At 43.5% G+C, this 23198-nt stretch overlaps 2 protein-coding genes across 4 annotated transcripts in view; one reads left to right on the top strand and one right to left on the bottom strand.

Annotated features, from left to right (window-relative positions):
• Window positions 1-17236, bottom strand: part of HMGXB3 (HMG-box containing 3) — a 47691-nt gene extending 30455 nt beyond the window's left edge. Inside the window, exons 1-6 of one of the 3 annotated variants that reach the window (XM_077769016.1) lie at window positions 16814-17236; window positions 13821-13959; window positions 12776-12950; window positions 8325-8822; window positions 7193-7291; window positions 1254-1385 (exon numbers count right to left, since the gene is read on the bottom strand). In XM_077769016.1, coding sequence (XP_077625142.1) covers window positions 1254-1385; window positions 7193-7291; window positions 8325-8822; window positions 12776-12950; window positions 13821-13957 — 1041 coding nt within the window. In that variant the 5' untranslated portion in view covers window positions 13958-13959; window positions 16814-17236. Of the gene's footprint in view, window positions 1-1253; window positions 1386-7192; window positions 7292-8324; window positions 8823-12775; window positions 12951-13820; window positions 13960-14420; window positions 14441-16813 lie in introns of those variants that run through there. The other 2 variants (XM_077769018.1, XM_077769017.1) reach the window with 2 other exon arrangements.
• A 227-nt stretch (window positions 17237-17463) lies between these two features.
• TIGD6 (tigger transposable element derived 6) lies at window positions 17464-22211 on the top strand. The gene is made up of 2 exons (XM_077769020.1): window positions 17464-17527; window positions 20372-22211. Exon 2 carries the CDS (start codon window positions 20455-20457, stop codon window positions 22027-22029), a length of 1575 nt encoding a protein of 524 aa, XP_077625146.1. The 5' UTR covers window positions 17464-17527; window positions 20372-20454; the 3' UTR covers window positions 22030-22211.
• Window positions 22212-23198: the final 987 nt, after the last annotated feature.

Consider the following 23198-nt stretch of genomic DNA (forward strand, 5'->3'; position numbering starts at 1 on the left):
CCCCGCCCGCAAAGATGCTCCTCTCTCTCCTAACACTCAGGAAATTTCTAGGGTTTTAGGAGCTCAGTGCCAGGAATCCACTACCGAGATCAAATACATGTTTGTTTGTTTGTTTTTTTAAGTCTGTTTATTTATGTATTCATGCATTTACTTATATACTTATGTATGTATGTATGTATGTACATACGTATATAAGTAATCTCCATAACCAATGTAGGGCTCGAACTCATGACCCTGAGATTGAGAGTCTCATGCTCCCCCAAATAAGCCAGCCAGGTGCCCCCAGAAGTGTATTTTTAATTATTAACCAATTCTGTCTCCCAGAATTAGTGATGCCCTGAACTCCTAACATTCATCCAAAGGGCAAAAGTCACCACCCCAGTATTTTTCAGAGATGTTCTGTGGAAACTGCCCCAGAGGAACTTAAGTTTTCTCTACACAGATAAGTTTGGACCACGCTGAGCTAGACACCTAACAAACCCAAACCTAGCCTAAGTTATTGTCACAAAAACAGTGCTCACCCTTTCCTTTTCTACTTACCTACTCAAATTCTACTGATCCTTTAAGACCATCTCCTCTATATCCCATCCTTGACAATTCTAGTTCTTTTGACCCTAAACAATTTATAGTCTCATATAAAACTGAACTTCACAGGGGCAGAGCTTTGATGCTCATTTATTTATCAAGCATCATTTACTTAGAAACAGAGACAGGAGTATACATTGAAAAGTTAACTATGAAAGACCTAAATATCAGGTTAAGGACCTCTCTTTCTAATAGCAGCTATAAGATATTAAAAGGACTTTTGAGCTAAAAAGTAGGATTGGGCTACGCATCTGAGTAAGCAGTCAGTGTGGAGGATGGATGGTTAAAAATTTAACAGGAAATGAATAAACTGACATAGTGTAATCATTCACAGCAAGTTATAAAGCAATTAAACATAATGGTCTTGAAGAATACTTAATGGCAAGAGATGTTATGGGAAAAAAATATCAAGCTACAGAACTTGCATATTCACAAAAAAAAGACTAGAAGAAAACACAACAAAATGTTAACTAATGATGACTGTTCTTTGGATGGTGTAAGATTACAGATGACATTTTATTCTCTTTTTTAAACAGTTTACAATGAAAATGATTTACTTGTATAGTCAGAAAGTAAAAATGAGTATTTATTTAAGTTCTTTGTTCTAAAGGGGAACAAGGAGCCTACTTTATGGGGCTTCCAAAGCAGCAATGGCCAACGGACCTTACCTTTGGGATCCACTTCCCTCCTAGGAAGTTACCACAGATTGGGCACTTGGGTGGTTTGTGCCTGGTGACATAGGTAAAGGAGCAACCTGGGCTGGTGCATGTCCCATGGCCCCGGCGGGTGTATGTAGTGGTCTGTAAGGAAAAGAGTGCATCAGAGTCAACACCACAGTGTAACCCTTCTCAGATCCTTCTGACTATCAGAAGCACAACGATGCCAGGAGGATACCAGCTTGTCGAAGCTCACTTTTTAGAAATGAAGAGACTGGGTTCAAATGAGGAAAGACAGCTGCCCAAGGTTACAGAGGTATCAGAAGAATAAAGATGGCACTAACTGCTACTAATTAAGTGAAGTACCACACAATGCTAAATGCTTTACCAATATCTCATTTAATGCTCTCAGCAATTCTGTGAAGTAGGTACTGTAACTACTGAGGTTCAGGGCAGTTAAATGCTTTACCTCAAATTGTATACTAAATTGAGGGCACACCTAGACTTAGAACCCAGAGATCTTTGATTCTTGGTCCTAGATTCCTTCCACGCACTTGGCTGCACCCTACAGACCTAAATACTTCAAAGAATTTGCTTCATCTTCATTCCTGTTAAAATTCAGAGAACTCAGGACTTAGGGTTCAGAGACATAAAAGAAGACTATGGCCATTAAAAAAAAAAAAAAAGAAGAAATTCCAACAGAAATCAAGTCCTTTGATGTGCAACTGAACTTAATTATTTGCATATAAATATATTTAACTACTGGCTCTCAGCAACTCCAATGATTTCCCTTTGAACTGAATGATTACAATGGGTTTTTTACGTTTGGCTACAAACAGAAATTCAGCCAAGTTCCATTTCTTGATTAATACTGCAAAAGGAAACACTTCCCTGTCGGATCTGTTCTGTCGCTTACAGATGTTTACTCAGATATTAATCCCACTTTTCCTCGCCTGACAAAAAGCAAAAACCTCTCTTGGAGAAACACCAAGCTACCACTATGCTACCTCTCCCGAAAGCCTAGGGAAGAGGTGATTATAAGGGAAGCAGCAAGTCAAGGTTGAGGGTGAAGTGTGGTAAGAGACCTGGCTTCACATGTCCATTCTACTACTGACACACTGGAAGACCTGGGGGCCACCTGGGTTTCCTCTTCTGTAAAATCACCTGCCCTTCCTAATATCTTGAAAGACAAATGAGGTAAGCAATAAGGAAAATTGTAGATGATTCTATATGTTTATGAGAAATTACTATTAGTGGGATATAAAAATTTCTCTTCTCTTTGCTCAGACTGCAGCTTCACACAGAATATTCATTCTGAACACCACCAGAAGCAGAGTAAACATTTAAATTAGGTCAGTTCTATAATTAAATACCCATGAACTTGGAAAGACTCCTAAATAGCAGCTTATAGAAATAAGTTTAGGAAAAAAATGCTAATGTTCAAAGCTGATGTTTCATTCTCAAGCATTATCTATAAAAGCTTTTCTGGAAGTGTCTGGCTGACACTTCTTAAATCATAAAAGAATAACAATTTCCAGGAGCGCAAAGGCTCAGGCCTATGAATTAGGTTGCGGAGGTTGTTCCTGTTTAAGATATAACTTTCTCATCTAGAAATACATTGTTTATCCACAGCTTTTAGAAGATGGACCATTGTAAGTTAAAATGTACAATATTAATCCTAAAAAACCACTATCGTAACTAAAACAAAATTAACGGCTAATATGCTAATAAAGGAGATAAAATGGGTGTAAAAAAATTCAATTCAAAACAAAGCAAAATAAAACAGGAGGAAAAAACCAAACAGTAAAATGACGGATTTAAACTTAAACATATAAATAATCACATTAAATGTATATGGCCCAAGTGCCACAATTGAAAATTAGAGATTGTCATAAAAGTCTTGCTCTTAGAGCCAAACTATATGCTGCCTGCAAAAAAAGGTACTTTAAATACAAAGATAAATAGGTTAAAAGTAAAATGCTGGAAAAAGATAAAACTTGCTAATAACAATAATGAAAAGAAAACTCAATATTCAAATTCCAGACTGATAGGGCATCTGGGTGGCTCAGTCAGTTAAGCATCTTGACTCTTAATTTCAGCTCAGGTCATGATCTCATGGTTCTGGAGATGGAGCCCTGTGTTGGGCTTCACACTGACAGTGGGAGCCTCCTTGGAATTCTCTCTTTCTCCCCGTCTTCCCCCTACTCCCCACCACTCACATGTGGGCACACACACTCTCTCTCTCAAAATAAACAAACATTTAAAATAAAAAAGTAAGTTTCATAGCAAACAATATTTTCAGAGATAAACAAGGTCATTTCATAACGATGTAAGGGTCAATTTATCAAGAAGATTTAACAATCCTAAATGTTTAAGTACTTAAAAGAGTCAAAACACATGACACAAAAATTAATAAAAATGGGGAAAAAATAAATACTATATAAAGTGATAGGTAGATGTCTTCTCTTAATAACTGACAAAAGAAGCTGACAGGAAATCAGTAAGGATATAGAGCTGAATACTATCAATCAACGTGACCTAATCTAATATGTACACAATATTCACTCAGCAGCAAAATACACATTCTTTTCAAGTGCACACAGAACATTTATCAAGACAAACCATATTCTGGGTCATAAAATAAGTCTCAATAAATTTAAAAGGATTCAGGTCTTATAAACTACCAAATTCCAACTATAATGGAATTAAATCAGAAATCAATGAAATAAAGATATCTGGAAAATCCCAAATATTTGGAAAGCAAATAATACACTTTTAAATAACTTCTGGGTCAAAGAATAAGTTAGAAAGTATTTTCAACAAAATGAAAATATATCAAAACTTGTGGGATGCCACTAACATAGCGCTTCAAGAGACATTTACAGCAGTAAGCAGCTATCTTAGAAAAGGAAGGTCTCAGATCAATGACCTCAGCCTAAATTAAGCTCAAAGCAAGCAGAAGAAAGATAATAAAGACGTAGGCAAAAATTGGTGAACCAGAACACAGAAAAACAACAGAGAAAATCAATGAAACCAAAAGCTGGTTCTTTGAAGGTCAATAAAATTGATAACCTCTAGTCAGGCTTGTCAGGGGAAAAAAAAAAGAGACCCAAATTTCTACTATCAGCGATGAGAGAAGTAAAATCACTAGAGTCTATAGATATTAAAAGAATAAGCATTCTTCAGAATTTTAAACACAGAATTACCATATGATCCAGCAATTCCACTCTTAGGTATATACCCAAAACAACTCAAATCAAGGACCCAAGCAGACACTTATCCACTCAAGTCCACAGCAGCAACATTTACAACAGCCAAAAGGTGAAAACACACTAGATGTCCATCAACATTTAAGAATGGATAAAGAAAATATAGCATATACACACAATGGAATATTATTCAGCCATAAAAAGGAATGAAATTCTAATACATGGTACAAGATAGCTAAACTTTGACAACATTTTGCTAAGTGAAAAAATGAGACCATGAGGATAATATTTACATGAGTCCATTTACCTAAAACATGCAAATTCAGAAACAGAAAGGAAAATAGGTTAGTGGGAGCCCAGGGAGGGAAGAAAGAAGAGTTACAGTTTAATGGGTAGAAAGTTTCTGTTTGGATGATGAAACTTCTGGAACTAGATATGGGTAATGACTCCACAACAATGTCAATATACTTAATGGCACTGAACTGTACCCTTAAAAATGGTTAAAATGGTAAATTTTGTTATGTATATTTTTACCAGAATTTAAAAAAAAATGTTTTGAATAATTTTACGTCAATAAATTTGACAACTTACATGAAATGAACAAATTCCCTGAAAGACAAACTATCAAAGCTCACTCAAAAACAGATAATTTAGGGGTGCCTGGGTGGCTCAGTCGAGCTTCTGACTCTTGATTTCTAATCAGCTCATGAGCTCAGAGCCTGAATCAGGCTCTGCACTGAGCACGGGGTCTACTTAGGATTCTCTCTCTTTGCCCCTCTCTCCCCGTTCATGGACACACTCTCTCTCAAAATAAATAAACATTTTTTAAAAATAACTGAGGGGCACCTGGGTGGCTCAGTCAGTTAAGCATCCGACTTCGGCTCAGGTCATGATCTCACAGTTCGTGGGTTTGAGCCCCTCATCGGGCTCTGTGCTGACAGCTAGCTCAGAGCCTGGAGCCTGTTTTAGATTCTGTATCTCCCTCTCCCTCTGACCCTCTCCTGCTCACGCTGTCTCTATCTCTCTCTCAAAAATAAAAACATTTAAAAAAAATTTTTTTTAATTATAAAAAAATAAAAAATAATAATCGAAATAATCGTTTATATATTTTACAAATTGGACTTGCAGTTAAAAATCTTCCCACAAAGAAATCTCCAGGTTCAGACTGACTTCACCAGCAATCCCCACCAAATGTTTACTATACAAACTCTTCCAGAAAAACGAAGAGGAAAAAGTACTTCCTAACTCAATTAGGTAAACGCTACCCTGATACTAAAGCCAGACAAGCCTATACAAAAAAATCAAAGACCAACTTCCCTCACGAATATAGACACAGAACTTCTGTGCAAAACTTCATTCTGCAAACCAGTCCACCGATATGCTAGAAGATAATGCCTCACTGCCAAGTGGGGTTTAGTCCAGGAATGCAGGGTTGGGTTAACACTTGAAAAACAATGAAATTAACCACATTAACAAACTAAAAAAGAAAATTCCTACAACCATCTCAACAAACATAGGAAAAACATTTGACACAATCCAACATCCATTCCTGATAAAAGCTCCCAGCAAATTAGGATATAAGGAACTTCTTAAACTTCATTAGGGGATTTTTAAAAACCTGTAACTAATATTACACCTAATGGTGAAAGACTGAATGCTTTCCTCCTAAGATGAGGAACAAGACAAGGGTATCTGCTCTCACCATTTATATTCAACTGTACTGGAGATCATATACAGTGTGGTAAGAAATAAGGAATCCAGATCAGAAAGGAAGAAATAAATCTGTCCTTATTCACAAACAACACGATCATCTATGTAGAAAATGCAAGAGAAACTATAAAAAGGCTACCAGGATACATGAGTTTAACAAAGTTGCAAAATACAAGTTTAATATGCAAAACAATCAATTATATTATCATATACTAGTAGTGAACAATCAGATACTGAAAAAAGTTTTGGGGCACCTGGGTGGCTCAGTCAGTTAAGTGTCTAACTCTTGATTTTGGCTCAGGTCATGGTCTTGCAGTTTTGTGAGTTCGAGATCCATGTTGGACTCTGTGCTGACAGCATGGAGCCTGCTTGGGATTCTCATTCTCTCTCCCTCCCCCCTGCTCCTCCCTCCACTCTTGCTCTCCATCTCTCTCAAATAGGAAAACTTAAAAAAAAAAAAAAAAAAAAAAAAAAAAAAAAAAAAAATTTTGGTATAACATTACANAGTATAAAAAAACCATGAAATACTTAGGGATAAATCTCAACCCAGATGCTGCAGTATGTGACAGAAAAAAACATTAACTGAGAATCAAAAGACTAGCGTCCTTCTGGCTTGTTTTGCAGCCCAGTGGCTTTGAATACTATTGAGAACAAGTCCTTTCTCTCCTCTGGGCCTTTTTTCTAATGTGTACAATAATAAATTGAATCAGATCAGTAGCCCCTCAATTTTTCTACATCATGTATGCTTCTGAGAATTTGCTAAGAGGCACTGAACCTATGCTACATAAATGGCTCTTAAGCAGAAAAGTTTGTATGTAACTCGAGGAGTTTAAGGGTCCTGTAGCACCCCATTCATAGACTCTCCCTCCACACCCCTTTGCCCAGTAAATACCTGGACCAGATCATTTGAGACCTTTGCAGTTGTACTACTGTCTTAATGTTATTAAGAGTTTTAGAAAACTACCTGGAAGAGAATTCTTACGGAGCCCTATCTCCATCAGCCCTCCCCCCGATTCCCCTCCTCCCACTGACCAGTTTGATGGAGGTGGGGTTCTCCACAACTGAGTAGGCAGGAAGAGGCAACATGATGAACTGTGTGGCTGGCGCAGAGGAGCTACTCTCACTGGGATCCTGGGGGCATGTGGAGAGAAGGATGGTTTTACTGAGATGGAATAAAGAACAAATACCCAGGCCACCCACAACACTGAAAGACTGATCAAGTGCAGTAAAAACAGACAATGAGCTTCCCCAAAAAAACCCAATCTACAGTTATCTCAAACCTTTAATTTAGAACAAAGAAAGGAAAACTGTTATGCAGAGAATGTGCTATCCTCATTTTACAAATGAGAAAACTGAGGTTCTAACAGACTTAGGATTCCTAAAATCACAAAAGCATGGGAGTGAAAGAATCCAACTCTTCTGACCCTGTCAAATGTTCTTCACCCTTTCGATCTGCCTTAACCAGGCAGGCGGCATGCTTCCTCATCATAAATGGCACTAAGGTAACAAACAAAATGGACTTAGGCCTACCAGATTCCACTGCAAGGGAACCTGCTCTCACACATGTAGGCCATCCCTCAGCCTCAGCAGGACTCCTGCTCTCACAGGATGCTCTCGAAGGCCGGGGTAGGAGAGGGGAACCACGCAGTGGGATCGGTGAAACTGCTCTTTCCCCTCAGCTGGGCATGACACTTCTGCCACTGAAGAGACTTTTCTTCACTGTAAGTCCCATCAACCTGGCCTTAAGTAGAGCTTCCTATTTCCTCCTCACTCTATAAGCCCAGGGAGACCATCTGAAAATTCTCAACAGTTCAAGGTACCACTGTGTTTGCCAAAACAATCTTCAGGGAACATAAAATCCTAACAGCTTGACAGATCCTGGCTTTGGTTCATGGACAGCCCATATCATGTAAATGCAGTTAACATACCTCTGGTACTATCTCATGTGAGGAAATCCCTAGTTAACAAGGGTCAGAGGAGTTGGAAAGAGTGTCTAAGAAACTGAAGAGTACTTTAGAGTAAGCCCCAGGCCAAAAAGGTTCCAGAGGACTGTGGTTCTTCTAGGAGTCCACGGCAGCACCCTTAGTTACCGCTGCATGGCACCAGCTGCCTTTGCAGGAATTCTAGACAAAGCAAAAGACACCAGAGTGGCAGAGTCACTTACCCTCATGACAGTCACCACTGACATGCTCTCCGCAACCTGGGGGTGGGACACGGCCAGGCTTCCAGTGGGGAGGTCTGGTGAGCCGCTCACTAAGGTCTCTTCAATTACCAGGCTCGTCTGGTACGACTGGTGGCTCTCTCCTACCTCCAGGGAAGCCTCCTCCAGGAGCACATCCTGGCTGAGGATCTCCGAGGCGGCGATCTCCTGTACGGCACCTGGCTGGGCCAGGGCCCCCGCCTCCTCGGCCAGCGCCTCCACAGCCAGGCACTGCTCTGCCATGCCCGCATGGCTGGGCACTGCCTCCGGGGCAGCGCCGGACACGAGAGAGGGCCCTTTAGGGGCCGCCTGGTTTGGGGCCGCACAGAGCTCTAGCTGAGGGCAACTCCGATCCTCCTGCAGGCTGCTCTTGGGGATGATGATGTAATCTGAGCGGGGCAGGATCTTGCGGAAGCCGGGAATGTCCGGAACCACAGCAGTCAGCGCAGAGAGCTTAGAGTTCTGGGGATGAGGAAGGCAGGAAGAAGAAGACAAGCAGAGATAAATGGCATGAGACCACATGGACATACATGTATGATGGGTTTGGGGTTTTTTCTGTAAAAGGTACCAGAAAGACTCTCTTGACCCAAGACTTAGATAGGGTCAGCCTCAAGCAACAGTAACGTCACCCTCATCTGAATCAGTTTCACCAATGTAGCTTAACTTGCTCGGTCACACAGGAGACAGATAAAACAGATCAGACTCTGAAAGGGCACTGATCGTGGCATCTGAAACCATGAGCTGGAATCCCAGATCTGCACAGTCTTGAGCAAATACTTTCCATTTTTTACATCGTGCTGCCCCATCTGTAAAAGGAAGAAGCCAAATTTAGCTACTTATGAGTTCCTTTCCAGCTCTGGTACTTTAGGATTCCAAAGTGGCAGAAGATTTAAACATCAGAATGTACAATGTTCAGTTAAATCCCAAAAAGCATAAAATATAAGTCAACTGGTCAAACTGGAACTCAAGGCAGCAAGCAAGGATTCTGATAACACTGGTTTGTCCCAGACGTACAAAGGAGAGGAAGAACCATACACGTGAGAGAAAATGTGTATGGGTGGGTGTATCTGACAAGGACCTGAATGTATTTGTGGCGGGCAGGGGGGCAGATATAAATATGAACACTGACTAGGATCTTAAAGTTTAGAAAACACTTTTCTGACCTTAAAAACAACACTATTGTAGGGTACTATTATTATTCCTATTGAAATAGGGAGATTTTAAACTGTCTTAAAACATAAAATTAGTAAGTAAATAAAGCTAGGACTCTAAGCCAGCTCTTCTAAGGAGGAAGGAAACCAGGTATTAAATGCACAACCAAGAAAAAGGTGTTTTTGCTTTCTTTTTTCAAATTAAACTGAAAGTTACCCAATAAGTAAAACAGAAAAGTTCAAAGTCAACAGTTAAGGGAGAACTGAAATTAAATGGAAATAATTTCAGATGCATCTTTTAAAAGGAACACTAAGTCCATTACAAAAGGATCCTTAAATAAATCAAAAGCAAGAAGTCGATGAGACTACTTAAGGTACAAAGGAAGCACTCAGAGATGAAAGTTAAAAGAAGCACTCAGATGAAACATAAAAGCAGACAAACCAGATCTTTTATGGAGCCTTTACTGGAGAGATAATGGAGAAATGACATTCTCAAGTCACCCTTTGAAGCAGACAGGTCAGGAGAACAAGATTAAGTGGTAGCAAATGCAAAGAATGGTCTGGACTTAATCAACAAACCCAAGCACACAGGAACCAGGCCGGCCTGAATGGCACTGGAAACGTGGGTCTTGCCACTTGGCAAGAGACTGGCAGGGCTGCCAAGAAGCCAGGCTGCCACAAGGTCTCTGACAGGCTTTCAAAGTATGCAGGCAGGAGGGTCGCAGCTTCATACCGGGCAACATGGGCGAGTTCAAACCCAGCACCTGGAGCCTTCCCCAGCCCTGGCACATTCAGATGCTCATTAAATACCACCTTTTCTTACTACATGGTTACTGGACATTTAACCTACTAAACAGTGATACTTACTGACCAAGGCGGCATCCCAAGGACTCCGCTAGATGCTTTGTTATCTACTTTAAACATTGTAAGCAGTTACTATTATTCCCCACTTTAAAAAAAATTTTTTTTTAATGTTTATTTTTAAGAGAGAGAGAGAGAGAGACAGAGTGCAAGCAGGGGAGGGTCAGAGAGAGAGGGAGACACAGAATCTGAAGCAGGCTCCAGGCTCTGAGCTGTCAGATGCGGAGCTTGAACTCACAAACTGAGATCATGACCTGAGCCGAAGTCAGATGCTTAACCAACTGAGCCACCCAGGCGCCCCTAGTATTCTACACTTTACAAATGAGGAAACTAAGACTCAAAGATTAAGTGATTCTTCCAAGGTCACAGCTAGTTAATATCAGAGCTAATCTATTGGTGTTCTTGGCAGCAGTGATAGAGATGATGGTAAATATATGAAGTCCCACGTGGATAAGGAAAAAATCACTGCAGATGATTTATTTAAAAAATTTTTTTAAGTCTTAATAAGGACAAGGGGTGCCTGGGTGGCTCAGTTGGTTAAGCATCCGACTCTTGATTTTGGCTCAGGTCATGATCTCACAGTTTGTGAGTTCAAGCCCCATGTCAGGCTCTGTGCTGACAGTGCAGAGCCTGCTTCAGATTTCTGTCTCCTTCTCTCTGTGCCCCTCCCCTGCTTGCTCTATCTCAAAATAAATAAATAAACATTGAAATAAAAATTTTTTTGGGTCTTAATAAGGACCTACATTACTGTCTAGCTTTAAATGCTATTATCACTCTGGGAATAGGGAAAAACTTCTTGTATGAGAGCAAAACGTTGCTGACTTTATAATAAGGAAACAACAGGGGGTATATGCACTTTATTCCTAAACTCCACTTTCTGTCCCCAACAGGAATTGTCTCCCAGATTATTTACAAACAAATCCTCTAAAGGAGGGGGTACAAGTGGTATCTCTAAGACTGAAGATAGCACAAAACTCTTCCAGAAGAGGAATGCCAAGCCAATAAGGACAACGTAATCTAAATGGTGGTGGCAGATGGTCTCCACTAAGGGAAAACACAACATCTTCTACAACACAATTGTTGCATTCCTCAAGAACCTTTACTCTAGTTATCAAAAAAGAAATTAGAGACAAGGTTTCAATTGAAAAAAAAGACTTAACATTAACCCTGCAATATCAAGGATATTTTTCCTGAAGGAATTTGTTAAAAACAAAACAAAACAAACAAACAAAAATCAGCTTTGGAGCACCTGGGTGGCTCAGTTGTTTGAGCATCCAGATTTTGGCATAGGTCACGATCCTAGGGTCATAGGATCAAACCCCACACTGGGCTCTGCACGGAGCATGGAGACTGCTTATGATTCTCTTTCTTGGGGCGCCTGGGTGGCTCAGTCGGTTGAACATCCGACCGGCTCAGGTCACGATCTCGCAGTTTGTGAATTCGAGCCCCCACGTCGGGCTCTGTGCTGACAACTCAGAACCTGGAGTCTGCTTCAGATTTTGGGTCTCCTTCTCTCTCTGCCCCTCCCCTGCTTGTGCTTTGTGTCTCTCTCTCTCTCTCAAAAATAAAAAAACATTAAAAAAAAAATTCTTTCTTTCTCCCTTTGCCCCTCTCCTGTACTCATGCTCACTAACTCGTTCTCTAAACACACACACACACACACACACAAAACAAACAAAACTGTACAAAAAAATAAAAATAAATAAAATAAGCCAGTCCTATTAATAGTTGCCAATGGGCTTTGGTACTATGAACTAGAAATACAAAATGGCTGGCAGGCACAAATTGGAATGCATTCCTGAGTATTCTTTAATTCAAGCCTCAGCTTCCTCCAACATCTTCAGCTTTAACCGTGCATTTCTGCTTCTGCCACGGTGTACAATGACCAGTGGGTAAGAGAAGAATGTGACATTACACAAAGCAGCTATAGCCGCTTCTAAACTCTGCAAGTCCAACTGCTGATTATAACCAAGCAATCAGTATGACACATGTTCATTACGTTCAGTGAGTAACATGAGCACTGTGCAGGCGAAATGCCTACAGCAGCTACTACATTAAGAGAAAACTTGGGGCACGTGGGTGGTTTGGGCACGTGGGTGGTTCAGTCAATTAAGTGTCCAACTCTTTGTTTCCGCTCAGCTTTTGATCTCACGGTTCATGGGACTGAGCCCTATGTTGGGCTCTGCGCTGACAGTGGGATTCTCTCTCTCTCTGCCCCTCCACTGCACATGCATGCTCTCTCTCCAAATAAATGAATAGACTTTAAAAAACAAAAACAAAAACAAGACAAGACAGACTGAAAGTTTTCCCAAGAAAAGGGAACAGGAGAACAGGAGGTTGGTCTTCCCAAGGCCTTCCCCACACTGACCCAATGGAGAATTAGGTGGAAAAAAAATTACTTACAGGATCCAAACCTTCTTTCTCTAGTTTGGCTTTCTCCAGATAGTAACTCCTCTCGGCCACACTCAGGAGCCTCCAACTTTCACTAATCTTCTTATTGATCTCAGACTGAGGGAGGTGGGGGAGCTCCTGTTGCACTTTCAAGTAGATGTCGTAATAGTACAGAAGGTAAGCGGACCTAAAGGAAGCAGTGACTTCTTCAGATTTTCCTCTCATTCAACCAGTAAAAACTGCAGTGTTAGCATTTGATAGTAAAGAGGCAAAAACCTAGCATTTTATTTCAAAGCATTTATCTAAATAGGGACTGAAGCAAACAAACACTTAAACAACAGCCCCAGACGGTGTACAGGCTTCTCCCTCTAGAAAGCCGGAAGCAAAAGCTTGTCTGATTCACTTTTCAATGGACCGCATTTTCTACTGGAATGACTGGCTTTAAAGGCCAGTATGAGCAAAGATATACAAGTGCCCTGTCCCTTCACTCTCAGGGAAAAGGCACTTAGGGGGCTGATCAAAATCTAGTTACCACTCACATGCTTTACTCCCCTACACAGCCTCTGGCCATCTCACTGGTCAACAACACCTCCCCAGAGTTGAGCAAGGGAAGTAAATTAACTACCAAAGTAACCTGAAACTGGTAGCCTCAGCAAGAAGTTTAGCTAAGAGGGAGATTAGAGCCACAGTATGAATAGTCTTTACAGACATCACCCATACTGTTTATGTTTCTGTGTTTTTATTAATTCTCTATTTTAAATGCTTCAACATCAACGATGACAAAAATAATATAGTTCATTTGAGCACAGCCTCCACCATTTGTATGGTACGATTTCCTGTGACAGCCCTAAAACATGATCATGATCTGGCCAGGAATGGCAATTGCTGGTTATCAATCGACCGCTTCCTATTTCCCATCTCCTTCTCCCCACAACGCCACGCCCATTCAACAACAGACATGGCCTCTCAGTGAACCTGGACACAGCCTAAGGTCTTCCTCAACATGGTTTTCCAAGCAGCTTGTGTTTATAAATGCCAGCTAAAAGTGTTGGCTAACCTGGGTTTCTTGGCCTTTTCTCCATGTATTTTATACTTTTTCTTCTTCTTGGGTGGCCCAGGAGAGGTGTAACAGTAGGCTTCCTCAATTTCCTCCATCACGACAGTTACCTCAGTACCATCATATGATGCATCCATGGCTAGAGTAAAGGCAAACACAAACAAGTTTCAAAAATCTATCCTAAAAAGAACAGCAGGCACTTGATCCAATGATCCCCTCTCTCTGCCAGGCCCTTAAAGTTCAGTTATTTCCCAAACTCAGCAGATCCTAGGAAGCACTGGCGGGTGGGGGGGTACTTAACTAACATAGAGACTCCAGTGTTCCACCTCAGCTCTTCAGAATCAGAATCTGCGGAGGGTATGGAAATCTGTATGCTTAACAAGCGCCCCGGGTGATTCCTCTGACTAGGCAAATTTAGGATCACTAGCTTAGAGAGCTCATTTGCTTATAATCATTTATAGGACATAATAATTCTTCAACTCATAATAATTCTTCAACTCAAAGATTAGCCCCACATTGTAAGAATTCCATATGGTAACACATTAAAAGAATACGTAGCCATGATTCAGAAGTTCTGGACCCTCACTCATGTCTCATTACCTTAAGCCACTGCCTCAATGATTCATTCAGACACGCAGTAAGTGGCGGTGTGTGATAGATTTCTTTACACTCTGCCAGCTTGTGTGACTCTGAGCAGGTCCTTCAGCTAGTTCAGGTTCGATTCTTTCACATATAAAAAGAAAGATGTCTCATCCACCTTTGCTACAGATTTTCAGTGATAAGGCTCAAAGGATACCATAGAAATAATTCTATTTGAGAATAGTCAAGTGCTACACAAAAGGGCTCCTTAATAAAGATTAATAATCTATGGCTGAGGTGCTTAATGACCCGCCTAAGGCCACCACACCCAAATAGGGACTTAACAGATTTTTTTTTTTAATTGAAAAAGCCAACTCTCTGAGCCTTCTTTCATGACACTACATTGCTCCCCATTGTCCCCTGCCAATCCTCAAAACCAGCACTGTTCCATACACTTTCTGCACTGATAGAAACGTTCGGAATCTGTACTCCCCAATATGGCCACTAAGCACCTGAAATATGACTAGTGTGATGGAGAAACCAAATTAATTTGGTTTTGTTTAACTGTAATGAATTTAAATTAGCCACATATAGCTAATGGCTAGGGTACTGGACAACTCAGGTTTAAACAGTAATCTGACATACCAACATCACTCTCCAGCCTAAGAAACAGAAAACCTATTAACAGCCTTGCCTGGAAAAAGAAAGGCATAAAAAAACCTGAATGATGAGTTCAAGAAGAGTTAGTAGATTCGTGGCCACGTTCTTAGTAGGAGTTCTACCCTGGAAGACTCCATCCCTAGAGGGAGAAAGGTTTCCAGAAACCCCTTCAATTTTATGAGACAGAAATGATACACTGTTGTTGCTCCTGAAAATCTGTCAGAAGAGAATTTAGGATTCTGGGAGGAGGGAGTTGGAGCAGAAAACATGGGAGAAATCTGTGTATTACAGAGCCCGGTCGCATGTCATTTAAACCTCACTCCACAAATGATGAAGTTATCTGGTTAAGGTATAATGAGAAAAAATGAGAAAAAGTGTTGAGCAGTGCTTTTAGACCTGGCTTCAAGGCTCAACTCTAACCATGTGATCTCAGACCAGCCGATACCTCATCCTGAATTTCAGCTGTTCCTTGTGTGAGATGAAAACGCTGAAACAGGTAGCTACTAAATTTGGGGAAGGCAAGAATACCTTTGAGAATGTCATGAAAGCTAAAAACCCTACCCTAGAAAATCCAGACAAACAATGTGTCACCTATAACTTTAAAGACACCCCAAGTCAGGGGCGCCTGGGTGGCTCAGTCGGTTAAGTGTCCGACTTCGGCGCAGGTCACGATCTCATGGTTCGTAGGTTCAAGCCCCGCATGGGGCTCTGTGCTGACCGCTAACTCAGCCTGGGGCCTGCTTCAGATTCTGTGTCTCCCTCTCTCTCTGACCCTTCCCTGCTCATGCTGTCTCTCTCTCAGAAATAAATAAAACAAAGAAAAAAAGATACCCTCAGTCAAAAATGCATTATTCCCAAAGTTCTTTCTTGTTCTGTGTCACTCTAATGATTTCCCCTCCCATTAAAACAAATAAATCCTGCATTCTGTCACAGTGCCACCCAGGATGAGAATATAACCCGCTGCTCGGTCAGGTAAGTTAACAGACCAGTGCCTTCACTGGGTAAGGGTGGCTAGAGCTCAAGTCAAGGCTATGTAGGCACTGTCCTTTTTGTGCCCTTAATTAATCGACTTCTCAGCCCTCAAGAGCCTTGCAGAGAAAAGCAGTAACTGCAGGAGAACATCTGTAAACAAGCCATATAAGGTTTCAGCACCCAGGGCAAAACAATTTAGAAAACGGTTATTACAACCACCTTGGACGGAGGCAGGAACAGATCACCCTGGGTTTTTGCTTGTTTGAGTACCCCCATTTTAACCTGGGTGCAAGATTATTTCAGACCCTAGGCCTCAATACACCCGTGCAAAAAAAAAAACAACAGGATAACATAAAGGTTAAAACCAAGGGCTCTAGAAGGCTAAAGATCGGAATTCTAAGTTACACATTTTAACAGCATCGACACAGAGCTCTATGACCTTGAGAAGCCTACTTACTCTCTCTGAGCCTCCCTTTTCTCATCTGTGAAACAGGATTAAGGGCCGTACGTGAAATTGGAGACACTTTGTTCTATCGGATGCTCTTCATAACCTCGTGAGATGGTCTTTGACGGTTCGACTAGGGGCCACCAGGGCTTGCCTTTGGGCTAGTTCCTTTCCCTCTTGGGGTCTGCGATGTCCCAAAGACACCGAATGCGGAAGAAGACTAAGGCTCACTGCTCCTATTTTGTGGAAGAGACAGGAGGGCTCGGAGAGCCGCAGGACCCGGCTCGAGGTCGCCCAGCAGGTCCCAGGGCGGTGAGGTGCTCGAGGCGGGACTTACCCGGAGGAGCGTGTACGCCGCGCGGCTCACATTCCCGGAGGTGTCCGGCCCGGGGGCTCGACAAGGGGGCTGGCCGGCGCACTCGCGCTCCCCGCTGTCGGGGAGGGGCGGCTCCAGTCGTGACAGCGGCAACAAGGAAGTGGAGGCGTGGGCTCGCGCGCGCATCCCGGGGGCTGGAGGAGCCCCGGCCCCGCGGCCCCGCCCGGCGACACACGGCGCGGAGTCGCGACAGCTCCTCTCGCTCCCCCTCCTTGGAGTCGCGATACGAGGTCGTGGAAGAGGGGTACAGGAGCACAGGTTCGCTCCGCAGGCTATTCACCGACGCCTGCCGAGGGCCCCGGGGGTCAAGCCCCGGGGAGCCCGAGGAAGACAGCAGAGACACGGGCGTCGCCGCAGCACCGGTTCCGCGGCGGCGGCGGCGTCAGCAGCAGCAGCAGCACACCTCGGATTGCCAGGGAGACCCTTCCCAGCGGCCCTCGCGGCGCGCCGGAAGCGGCCCCCTGCGCGTGACTGCGCGCGACTCTTTGCGCACGCGCAACAGTCTAGCCCTAGTCGAGAGGAGGGCCCATAGGAACTGCTCAGATGCTTAGAGGGGGCTGGTAAGGCGGACGGACTGCTTCCGGCTAGAGGTTCCGGGAGGAGGAGGAAGCTGCGACCGCCCGCGGTGGGTCGCCGGGGCGGCTTAGCCCTCGGGCATCGCCGTACGGCGATCAGGTAACTGGGGCGGGGCTGTGCGGAGCGTGAGAGGTCGAGGCCACGCCTCACTTCTCAAAGCCACGTCGGGCCCTGGGGAGCCCCAGCCCCTCCGTCTCAGCACAGTGTTCAAGGCCTGACCCCAGCCCTGCCCGGTCTGTCCCCGCTCGTTCAGGGTAGGATTCTTACTTCTTAGCGCCCCATCAAGCTGTCGTCCTCACCCGGGTGATCTGCCTTCGATCTGTCCTTCTGTCCCACACACGGTTATGATCGTGAGTTCTAGAGTGATTCAAATCTAGCTGAATGACCAAGTGGAGAGGCTCTGGAATCAGACGAGAATAGTATATACTACTTTCCCGCCAGTGTCACAGATTGTTCCACATTTGTACAAGTCCCTGCGCGACCCTCACTATCTTGCAAATGTATTTCCAATCTGCATACTTTTCTCCATGAACTGCTGTCACCAACATCCTGGTCACCATTATTTCCTCCTGGACTGATGGAGTCTCTTCCCACCTCCCCTCTTGTAGCTCTGTGGTCTGCTCTCCACACAACAGGCAGAGTGATCTTTTTGCACCGTAAGTGTGATTCGGTCACTTTCTGCTTAACACCACCTAGTGTCTTTTCATTCACTTAGAGTAAATTCAACCTTAACTTGACCTATGGGACTTTGGCTTGGCTCTTGCTTCATCCTCTTTCCGTGTCTCCTCTCAATACTGGTAGTTCCCAGCACAAGGTATATAGTACTCCAGAAGTGTTCAGAACACTGACTTCCTGCTGCGTCTCCCTGGAGTTGAATCCCAGTCCTGCCATGTATAAGCTGTATAAAGCATGCAGAGTAACCAATAATGTTTATGAAGTAGATCCTCAGGAATTGGTTTCCATCTCCTCAATAATCAGTTCTCATCTCAGTACACGGTACCACCATCCATTGGATTGTTGAGTGCTCCAGCCAGAAATCTGGGAGTTATCCTTGACTGCTCTTGCACTTCACATGCAGGCCGTCAGCAAGATCTACAAATACATAGCCCCAAACTGACTATTTCTCACCATAGCCACTATTACTGTAATCCAAGCCACCATTCTCTCACTTCTGGACTCCCACAGCAGCCTCCTAACTAGTCTCCTGCTTTTTCTCTGACACCCTACAGTTCCGTTCTTTACCAAGCAGTCATCTTTCTCCTCACTTAAAATCCTTCAGTAGCTTCTCTTTACATTCAAATTAATATATCCCAACTCTATGGCCTATTAGGCTAGCTTGCTTTTATCTTCAGAGTTAAGGCCACCTCTTGGAAGAACGATTTTAACCATCAGGTTCTCCACTTTGCAACCAAAGGACTCTTTTTAAAGTGCACATCTGGGGCACCTGGGTGGCTCAGCCGGTTAAGCATCCAACTCTTGATTTTGGCTCAGGTCATGATCTCACGGTTTGTGGGATCAAGCCCTGCATAGGGCTCTGTGCTGAGAGCATGGAGCCTGCTTGGGATTCTCTCTCTCTCTTTCTCTCTCTCTCTTTCTCTGCCATCCCCAGCTCACACTGGCTCTCTCTCTCTCAAAATAAACATTTTGAAAAATGCAAATATGATCATCTCCTTCAAATAAACAGACCTCTATGGCCTCTTATTGTCCCAGGATCAAGCTAGAATTTCTATAATTTGGCTCTTGCTTTCTTCTCCAAAGACTTTTTTTCCTGACCATGCCATCTTGTTTTACATAGTATTTTATTGCCTTTATATCTATTTCCTTCTATCTCATGAATTCCTAGTTGTTTTACTCTAAGACCCAGCATCAATAGTTTCCTCTTCGAAGTATACTGCCCATCCATGCCCCACCCAGTTGATCATCCCCACTACTAGTTCCCCACTCAGTAACCTCTTTTATAGTTTTCCAAGCACTCTGGTGTTTCCCTGCGTCCCTGATGGGCTCCTCAGTGGTGGGCACTGTGTTCCATTCATCTCTGTATGGCTGGCATCAAGCACAGTGCTTAGCACATAGAGGATGCCAAGAATGAATAGATAAGTGTGTGGAGGTGGTGGTAGAACTCAGCGCTTGGAAAGCTGCAGTCACAGCAGAAGGTCACAGCCCCTTGTCCTGTGAGGATTCTCAGGATAAAATGTCTGCACAGGCAGTTAGCAAAACTGCCACTGCCTGGTCATGTTTCCTTTTTCATAGCCACATCACACTATAATTCTCTTGTTATTCTGTTCACTTATTGCTGATCTTCCTCCACCATATTGTATATTCCATAAGGGCGGGGACCTTGACCGTGTTGTTCATCACCATATCCTTACCACTTGGCACCTATAAATATTCACTAAATGAATGTGTGGCTAACACAAACATTCCCACAGTGAAAATCTTTCCAACCCAAACAGGGGTAGAGCTTTGAAGATCTCATTTTGTTGGACTTTCAGGCAGGACTGCAGAGTGGCAGAAATGTCACAGATTCTCAGTCAAGAAATCTTGAGCTGTAGGAACTTGGGTAGGCCCCTTCCCTGGGCCTCAGTTTCTGGTTTTAAAATGAGTCAGAAAATAATCCCTTGAATTTATACAGCGCCCTGCTATTTGCAGTCCTCTTTTACTACATATTATTTCCACTGATTCTCATATCAGACAGAGCAGACATTATTATTTTCACAGAAGCTCCGAAAGTTTAAGCAAACTCGAGCCTCTGTAAGATCTATTTCAAACACGCTATGAGTCTATATAAGGAATGCGTACAAAAAGCAGTAGTGTGAATCGCTTTTTCTCTTGATTTAGGCCTTATATTATCATTTCCTAGTCAGATTCTGAAAAATCTGACCCATCTGTAGGGGGAATCCATTTGCTTTGGTTCCTCACAGGTACTCCATTTTGTCTCCACAGCTTTCTACACTTGTGGCAAAACAAGCCAAGAGGGGGAACCCACGGAGCCCTGGTAATTGGGGCCCGGCCCTCCCTCTGTGGACATGGCGAACAAGGGGAACAAGAAACGTCGGCAGTTTTCCCTGGAGGAGAAAATGAAAGTCGTGGAAGCGGTAGACTCAGGAAAGAGGAAAGGCGACGTGGCCAAAGAATTCGGTATCACTCCTTCTACCTTGTCTACATTCTTAAAGGACCGCGCCAAATTTGAAGAGAAGGTACGGGAGGCATCTGTGGGCCCACAGCGGAAAAGGATGAGGAACGCTCTGTATGACGACATTGATAAGGCTGTTTTTGCCTGGTTTCGAGAAATCCATGCCAAAAACATCCTTGTGACTGGTTCTGTCATTCGGAAAAAAGCACTAAACTTGGCCAACATGCTCGGCTATGACAACTTCCAAGCAAGCGTGGGCTGGCTGAACAGATTTAGGGATCGCCACGGGATTGCATTGAAAGCACTCTGTAGAGAAGACAGTGACAGATTAATGAACAGCCTAGGAATAGATAAGGTTAATGAGTGGCATGCAGGGGAAATTATAAAACTGATTGCTGACTACAGCCCAGATGATATCTTTAACGCTGACGAGACAGGAGTGTTTTTCCAGTTGCTTCCCCAGCACACGCTTGCTGCTAAAGGGGACCATTGTAGAGGGGGCAAGAAGGCAAAGCAGCGGTTGACAGCACTCTTCTGTTGCAATGCTTCAGGGACCGAAAAAATGAGACCATTGATTGTTGGTAGGTCAGCCAACCCACGCTGTCTCAAGAATGTCCGTTCCCTCCCTTGTGATTACCGAGCCAACCGGTGGGCATGGATGACGCGGGACCTGTTTAATGAGTGGCTAATGCAAGTGGATGCCAGGATGAAGCGGGCGGAACGCCACATCCTCCTGCTAATCGACAACTGCTCAGCTCATAGCATGCTGCCGCGCTTGGAAAGGATTCGAGTGGGATACCTGCCCTCTAACTGTACTGCTGTTCTACAGCCGCTGAACCTTGGCATAATTCACGCCACCAAAGTGCTGTACCGAAGCCACCTCCTGAAACACACCCTCCTCAAGCTCCACAGCAGCAAGGGTCCAGAAAAAGTGGACATGAGACAGGCCATTGACATGATCGCGGCAGCATGGTGGTCGGTCAAGCGGTCCACGGTGGTGAGATGCTGGCAGAAGGCGGGCATCCTCCCCGCGGAACTGATGGATTCGGACACAGAAGCGGCAGCCAGTGAACCAGAGATAGCCACGGAACAGTTGTGGCACTCCGTGGCCATTGCCACCTGTGTCCCAAATGAAATAAATTTCCAGGACTTTGTCACTGCAGATGATGATCTAATGATCTCTCAAGAGCTGAGGGACACAGAGGGCACCCAGGTCACAGAGGCTAGTGAAAATCCAGATGAAGCTGGAAGTGAAGAGGAGGGAGAGGCGCCTTCACCACAGCTGCCAAAAATCACCATCGCAGAGGCCCTCTCAAGTGTACAGAAACTCAGACAGTTCCTGTCCACTTGCGTAGGCGTTCCCGATGCCGTTTTTGGACAACTAAATGGCATAGATGAATACTTAATGAGAAAAGCAACACACACTCTTGTTGACTCCCAAATTACAGATCTTCTCCAAACAAAATAATGTAGGAATTAGCGGTCTCTTTTCATTCAGAACAATGTAGTTTACAAGAATAAAGTGGGGTTTTTTTGTTGTTGTTAAGATAGGGTATGGAACTTAAATTTTAAGCAATATTTTGATGACAACATTCCAATCCTCTGAAATAATCAGGAAACTTCCTTGAATGGAATTTGGAAATGAAATTTGACGACTCTGTATGTTATCTTTTGATTCCATCAAATGGTTCCCAACGTTGTCTGCACCTTGGGGGGTCTCTCGAGGATCTTTTAAAAATTTCCAAAGCCCAGGCCTTAGCCCAAACCAATTAAATCACAAACACTGGTGATGGGTCACAGGCATTAGTAGTTTGTGAAGCTCCCCAGGTAATTCCAATATGCAGAAAAGTTTGGGAATGATTGGATTGACCGCAGGAAAATCAAACATTCTGTGGGTGGAGAGCCAACTTCTTCCCAGTAAGTCTAGCTCAGCATTTTCTGAAGTTAGCTCACTTTAGAATCACTTGGAAGGCTTGCTAAAACCCAGATGGCTGGGTTCCACCTCCATATTTTCTGACTCAGTGGGTCTTAGGTGGGGCCCCCAAATTTACATTTCGTAACAAGTTCCCAGGTTAGGCTCGAACTGAAGTGGTCCAGGATCCATACTTTGAGAATCCCTGATTTAGCTGGATTCGAGTACTTCTCTTTTCATTTGGCCATCTGGATACTCCCTCTCACCAACTAGCAAAAAAGAAAAGGAAAGACAAAGCATTAGCTGTTCTTATTCCAGATCTGTTAACCCCTTTCTCCTTTCTCTACAGCCTGCCTAGCTTTTCCCTTGTATGCCCCACCAGTTAGCCAAGTATTGAGTAGAGATACATCTGTCAGTGCCCAAAGAGCTAACAGGAGCCACCTAGCAAATTAACACATCTTGTAATGCTTGAGGATTATTGCTCACAGGGAGCTGGGGCACAGGCGAACACGAGCAGCATTAAAGAGGAGATACGATAAAAACTTGGAGACATGGTATAATGTTAGAATCCCGCTAATCCGGATCACAGGAAAGAGCATACAGCCCCGTGTACCTCTCACTTTGCAGAAAAGGTGAGAGGGAAGTTTGTGGGAGACAGGACATGTGTGACGGGGTTTGGCTCGTGCTCTACCAGGATTATTTGCACTGTTCTCCACACCTGTGGA

Source organism: Crocuta crocuta, unplaced genomic scaffold (genome assembly GCF_008692635.1).
Source record: "Crocuta crocuta isolate KB4526 unplaced genomic scaffold, BGI_CrCroc_1.0 scaffold340, whole genome shotgun sequence".
NCBI classification, from domain to species: Eukaryota; Metazoa; Chordata; class Mammalia; order Carnivora; family Hyaenidae; genus Crocuta; species Crocuta crocuta.

Bases quoted from the DNA above. Each gene is read 5' to 3' on its own strand.
- TIGD6 (XM_077769020.1), top strand. From the start codon at position 20,455: ATGGCGAACAAGGGGAACAAGAAACGTCGGCAGTTTTCCCTGGAGGAG.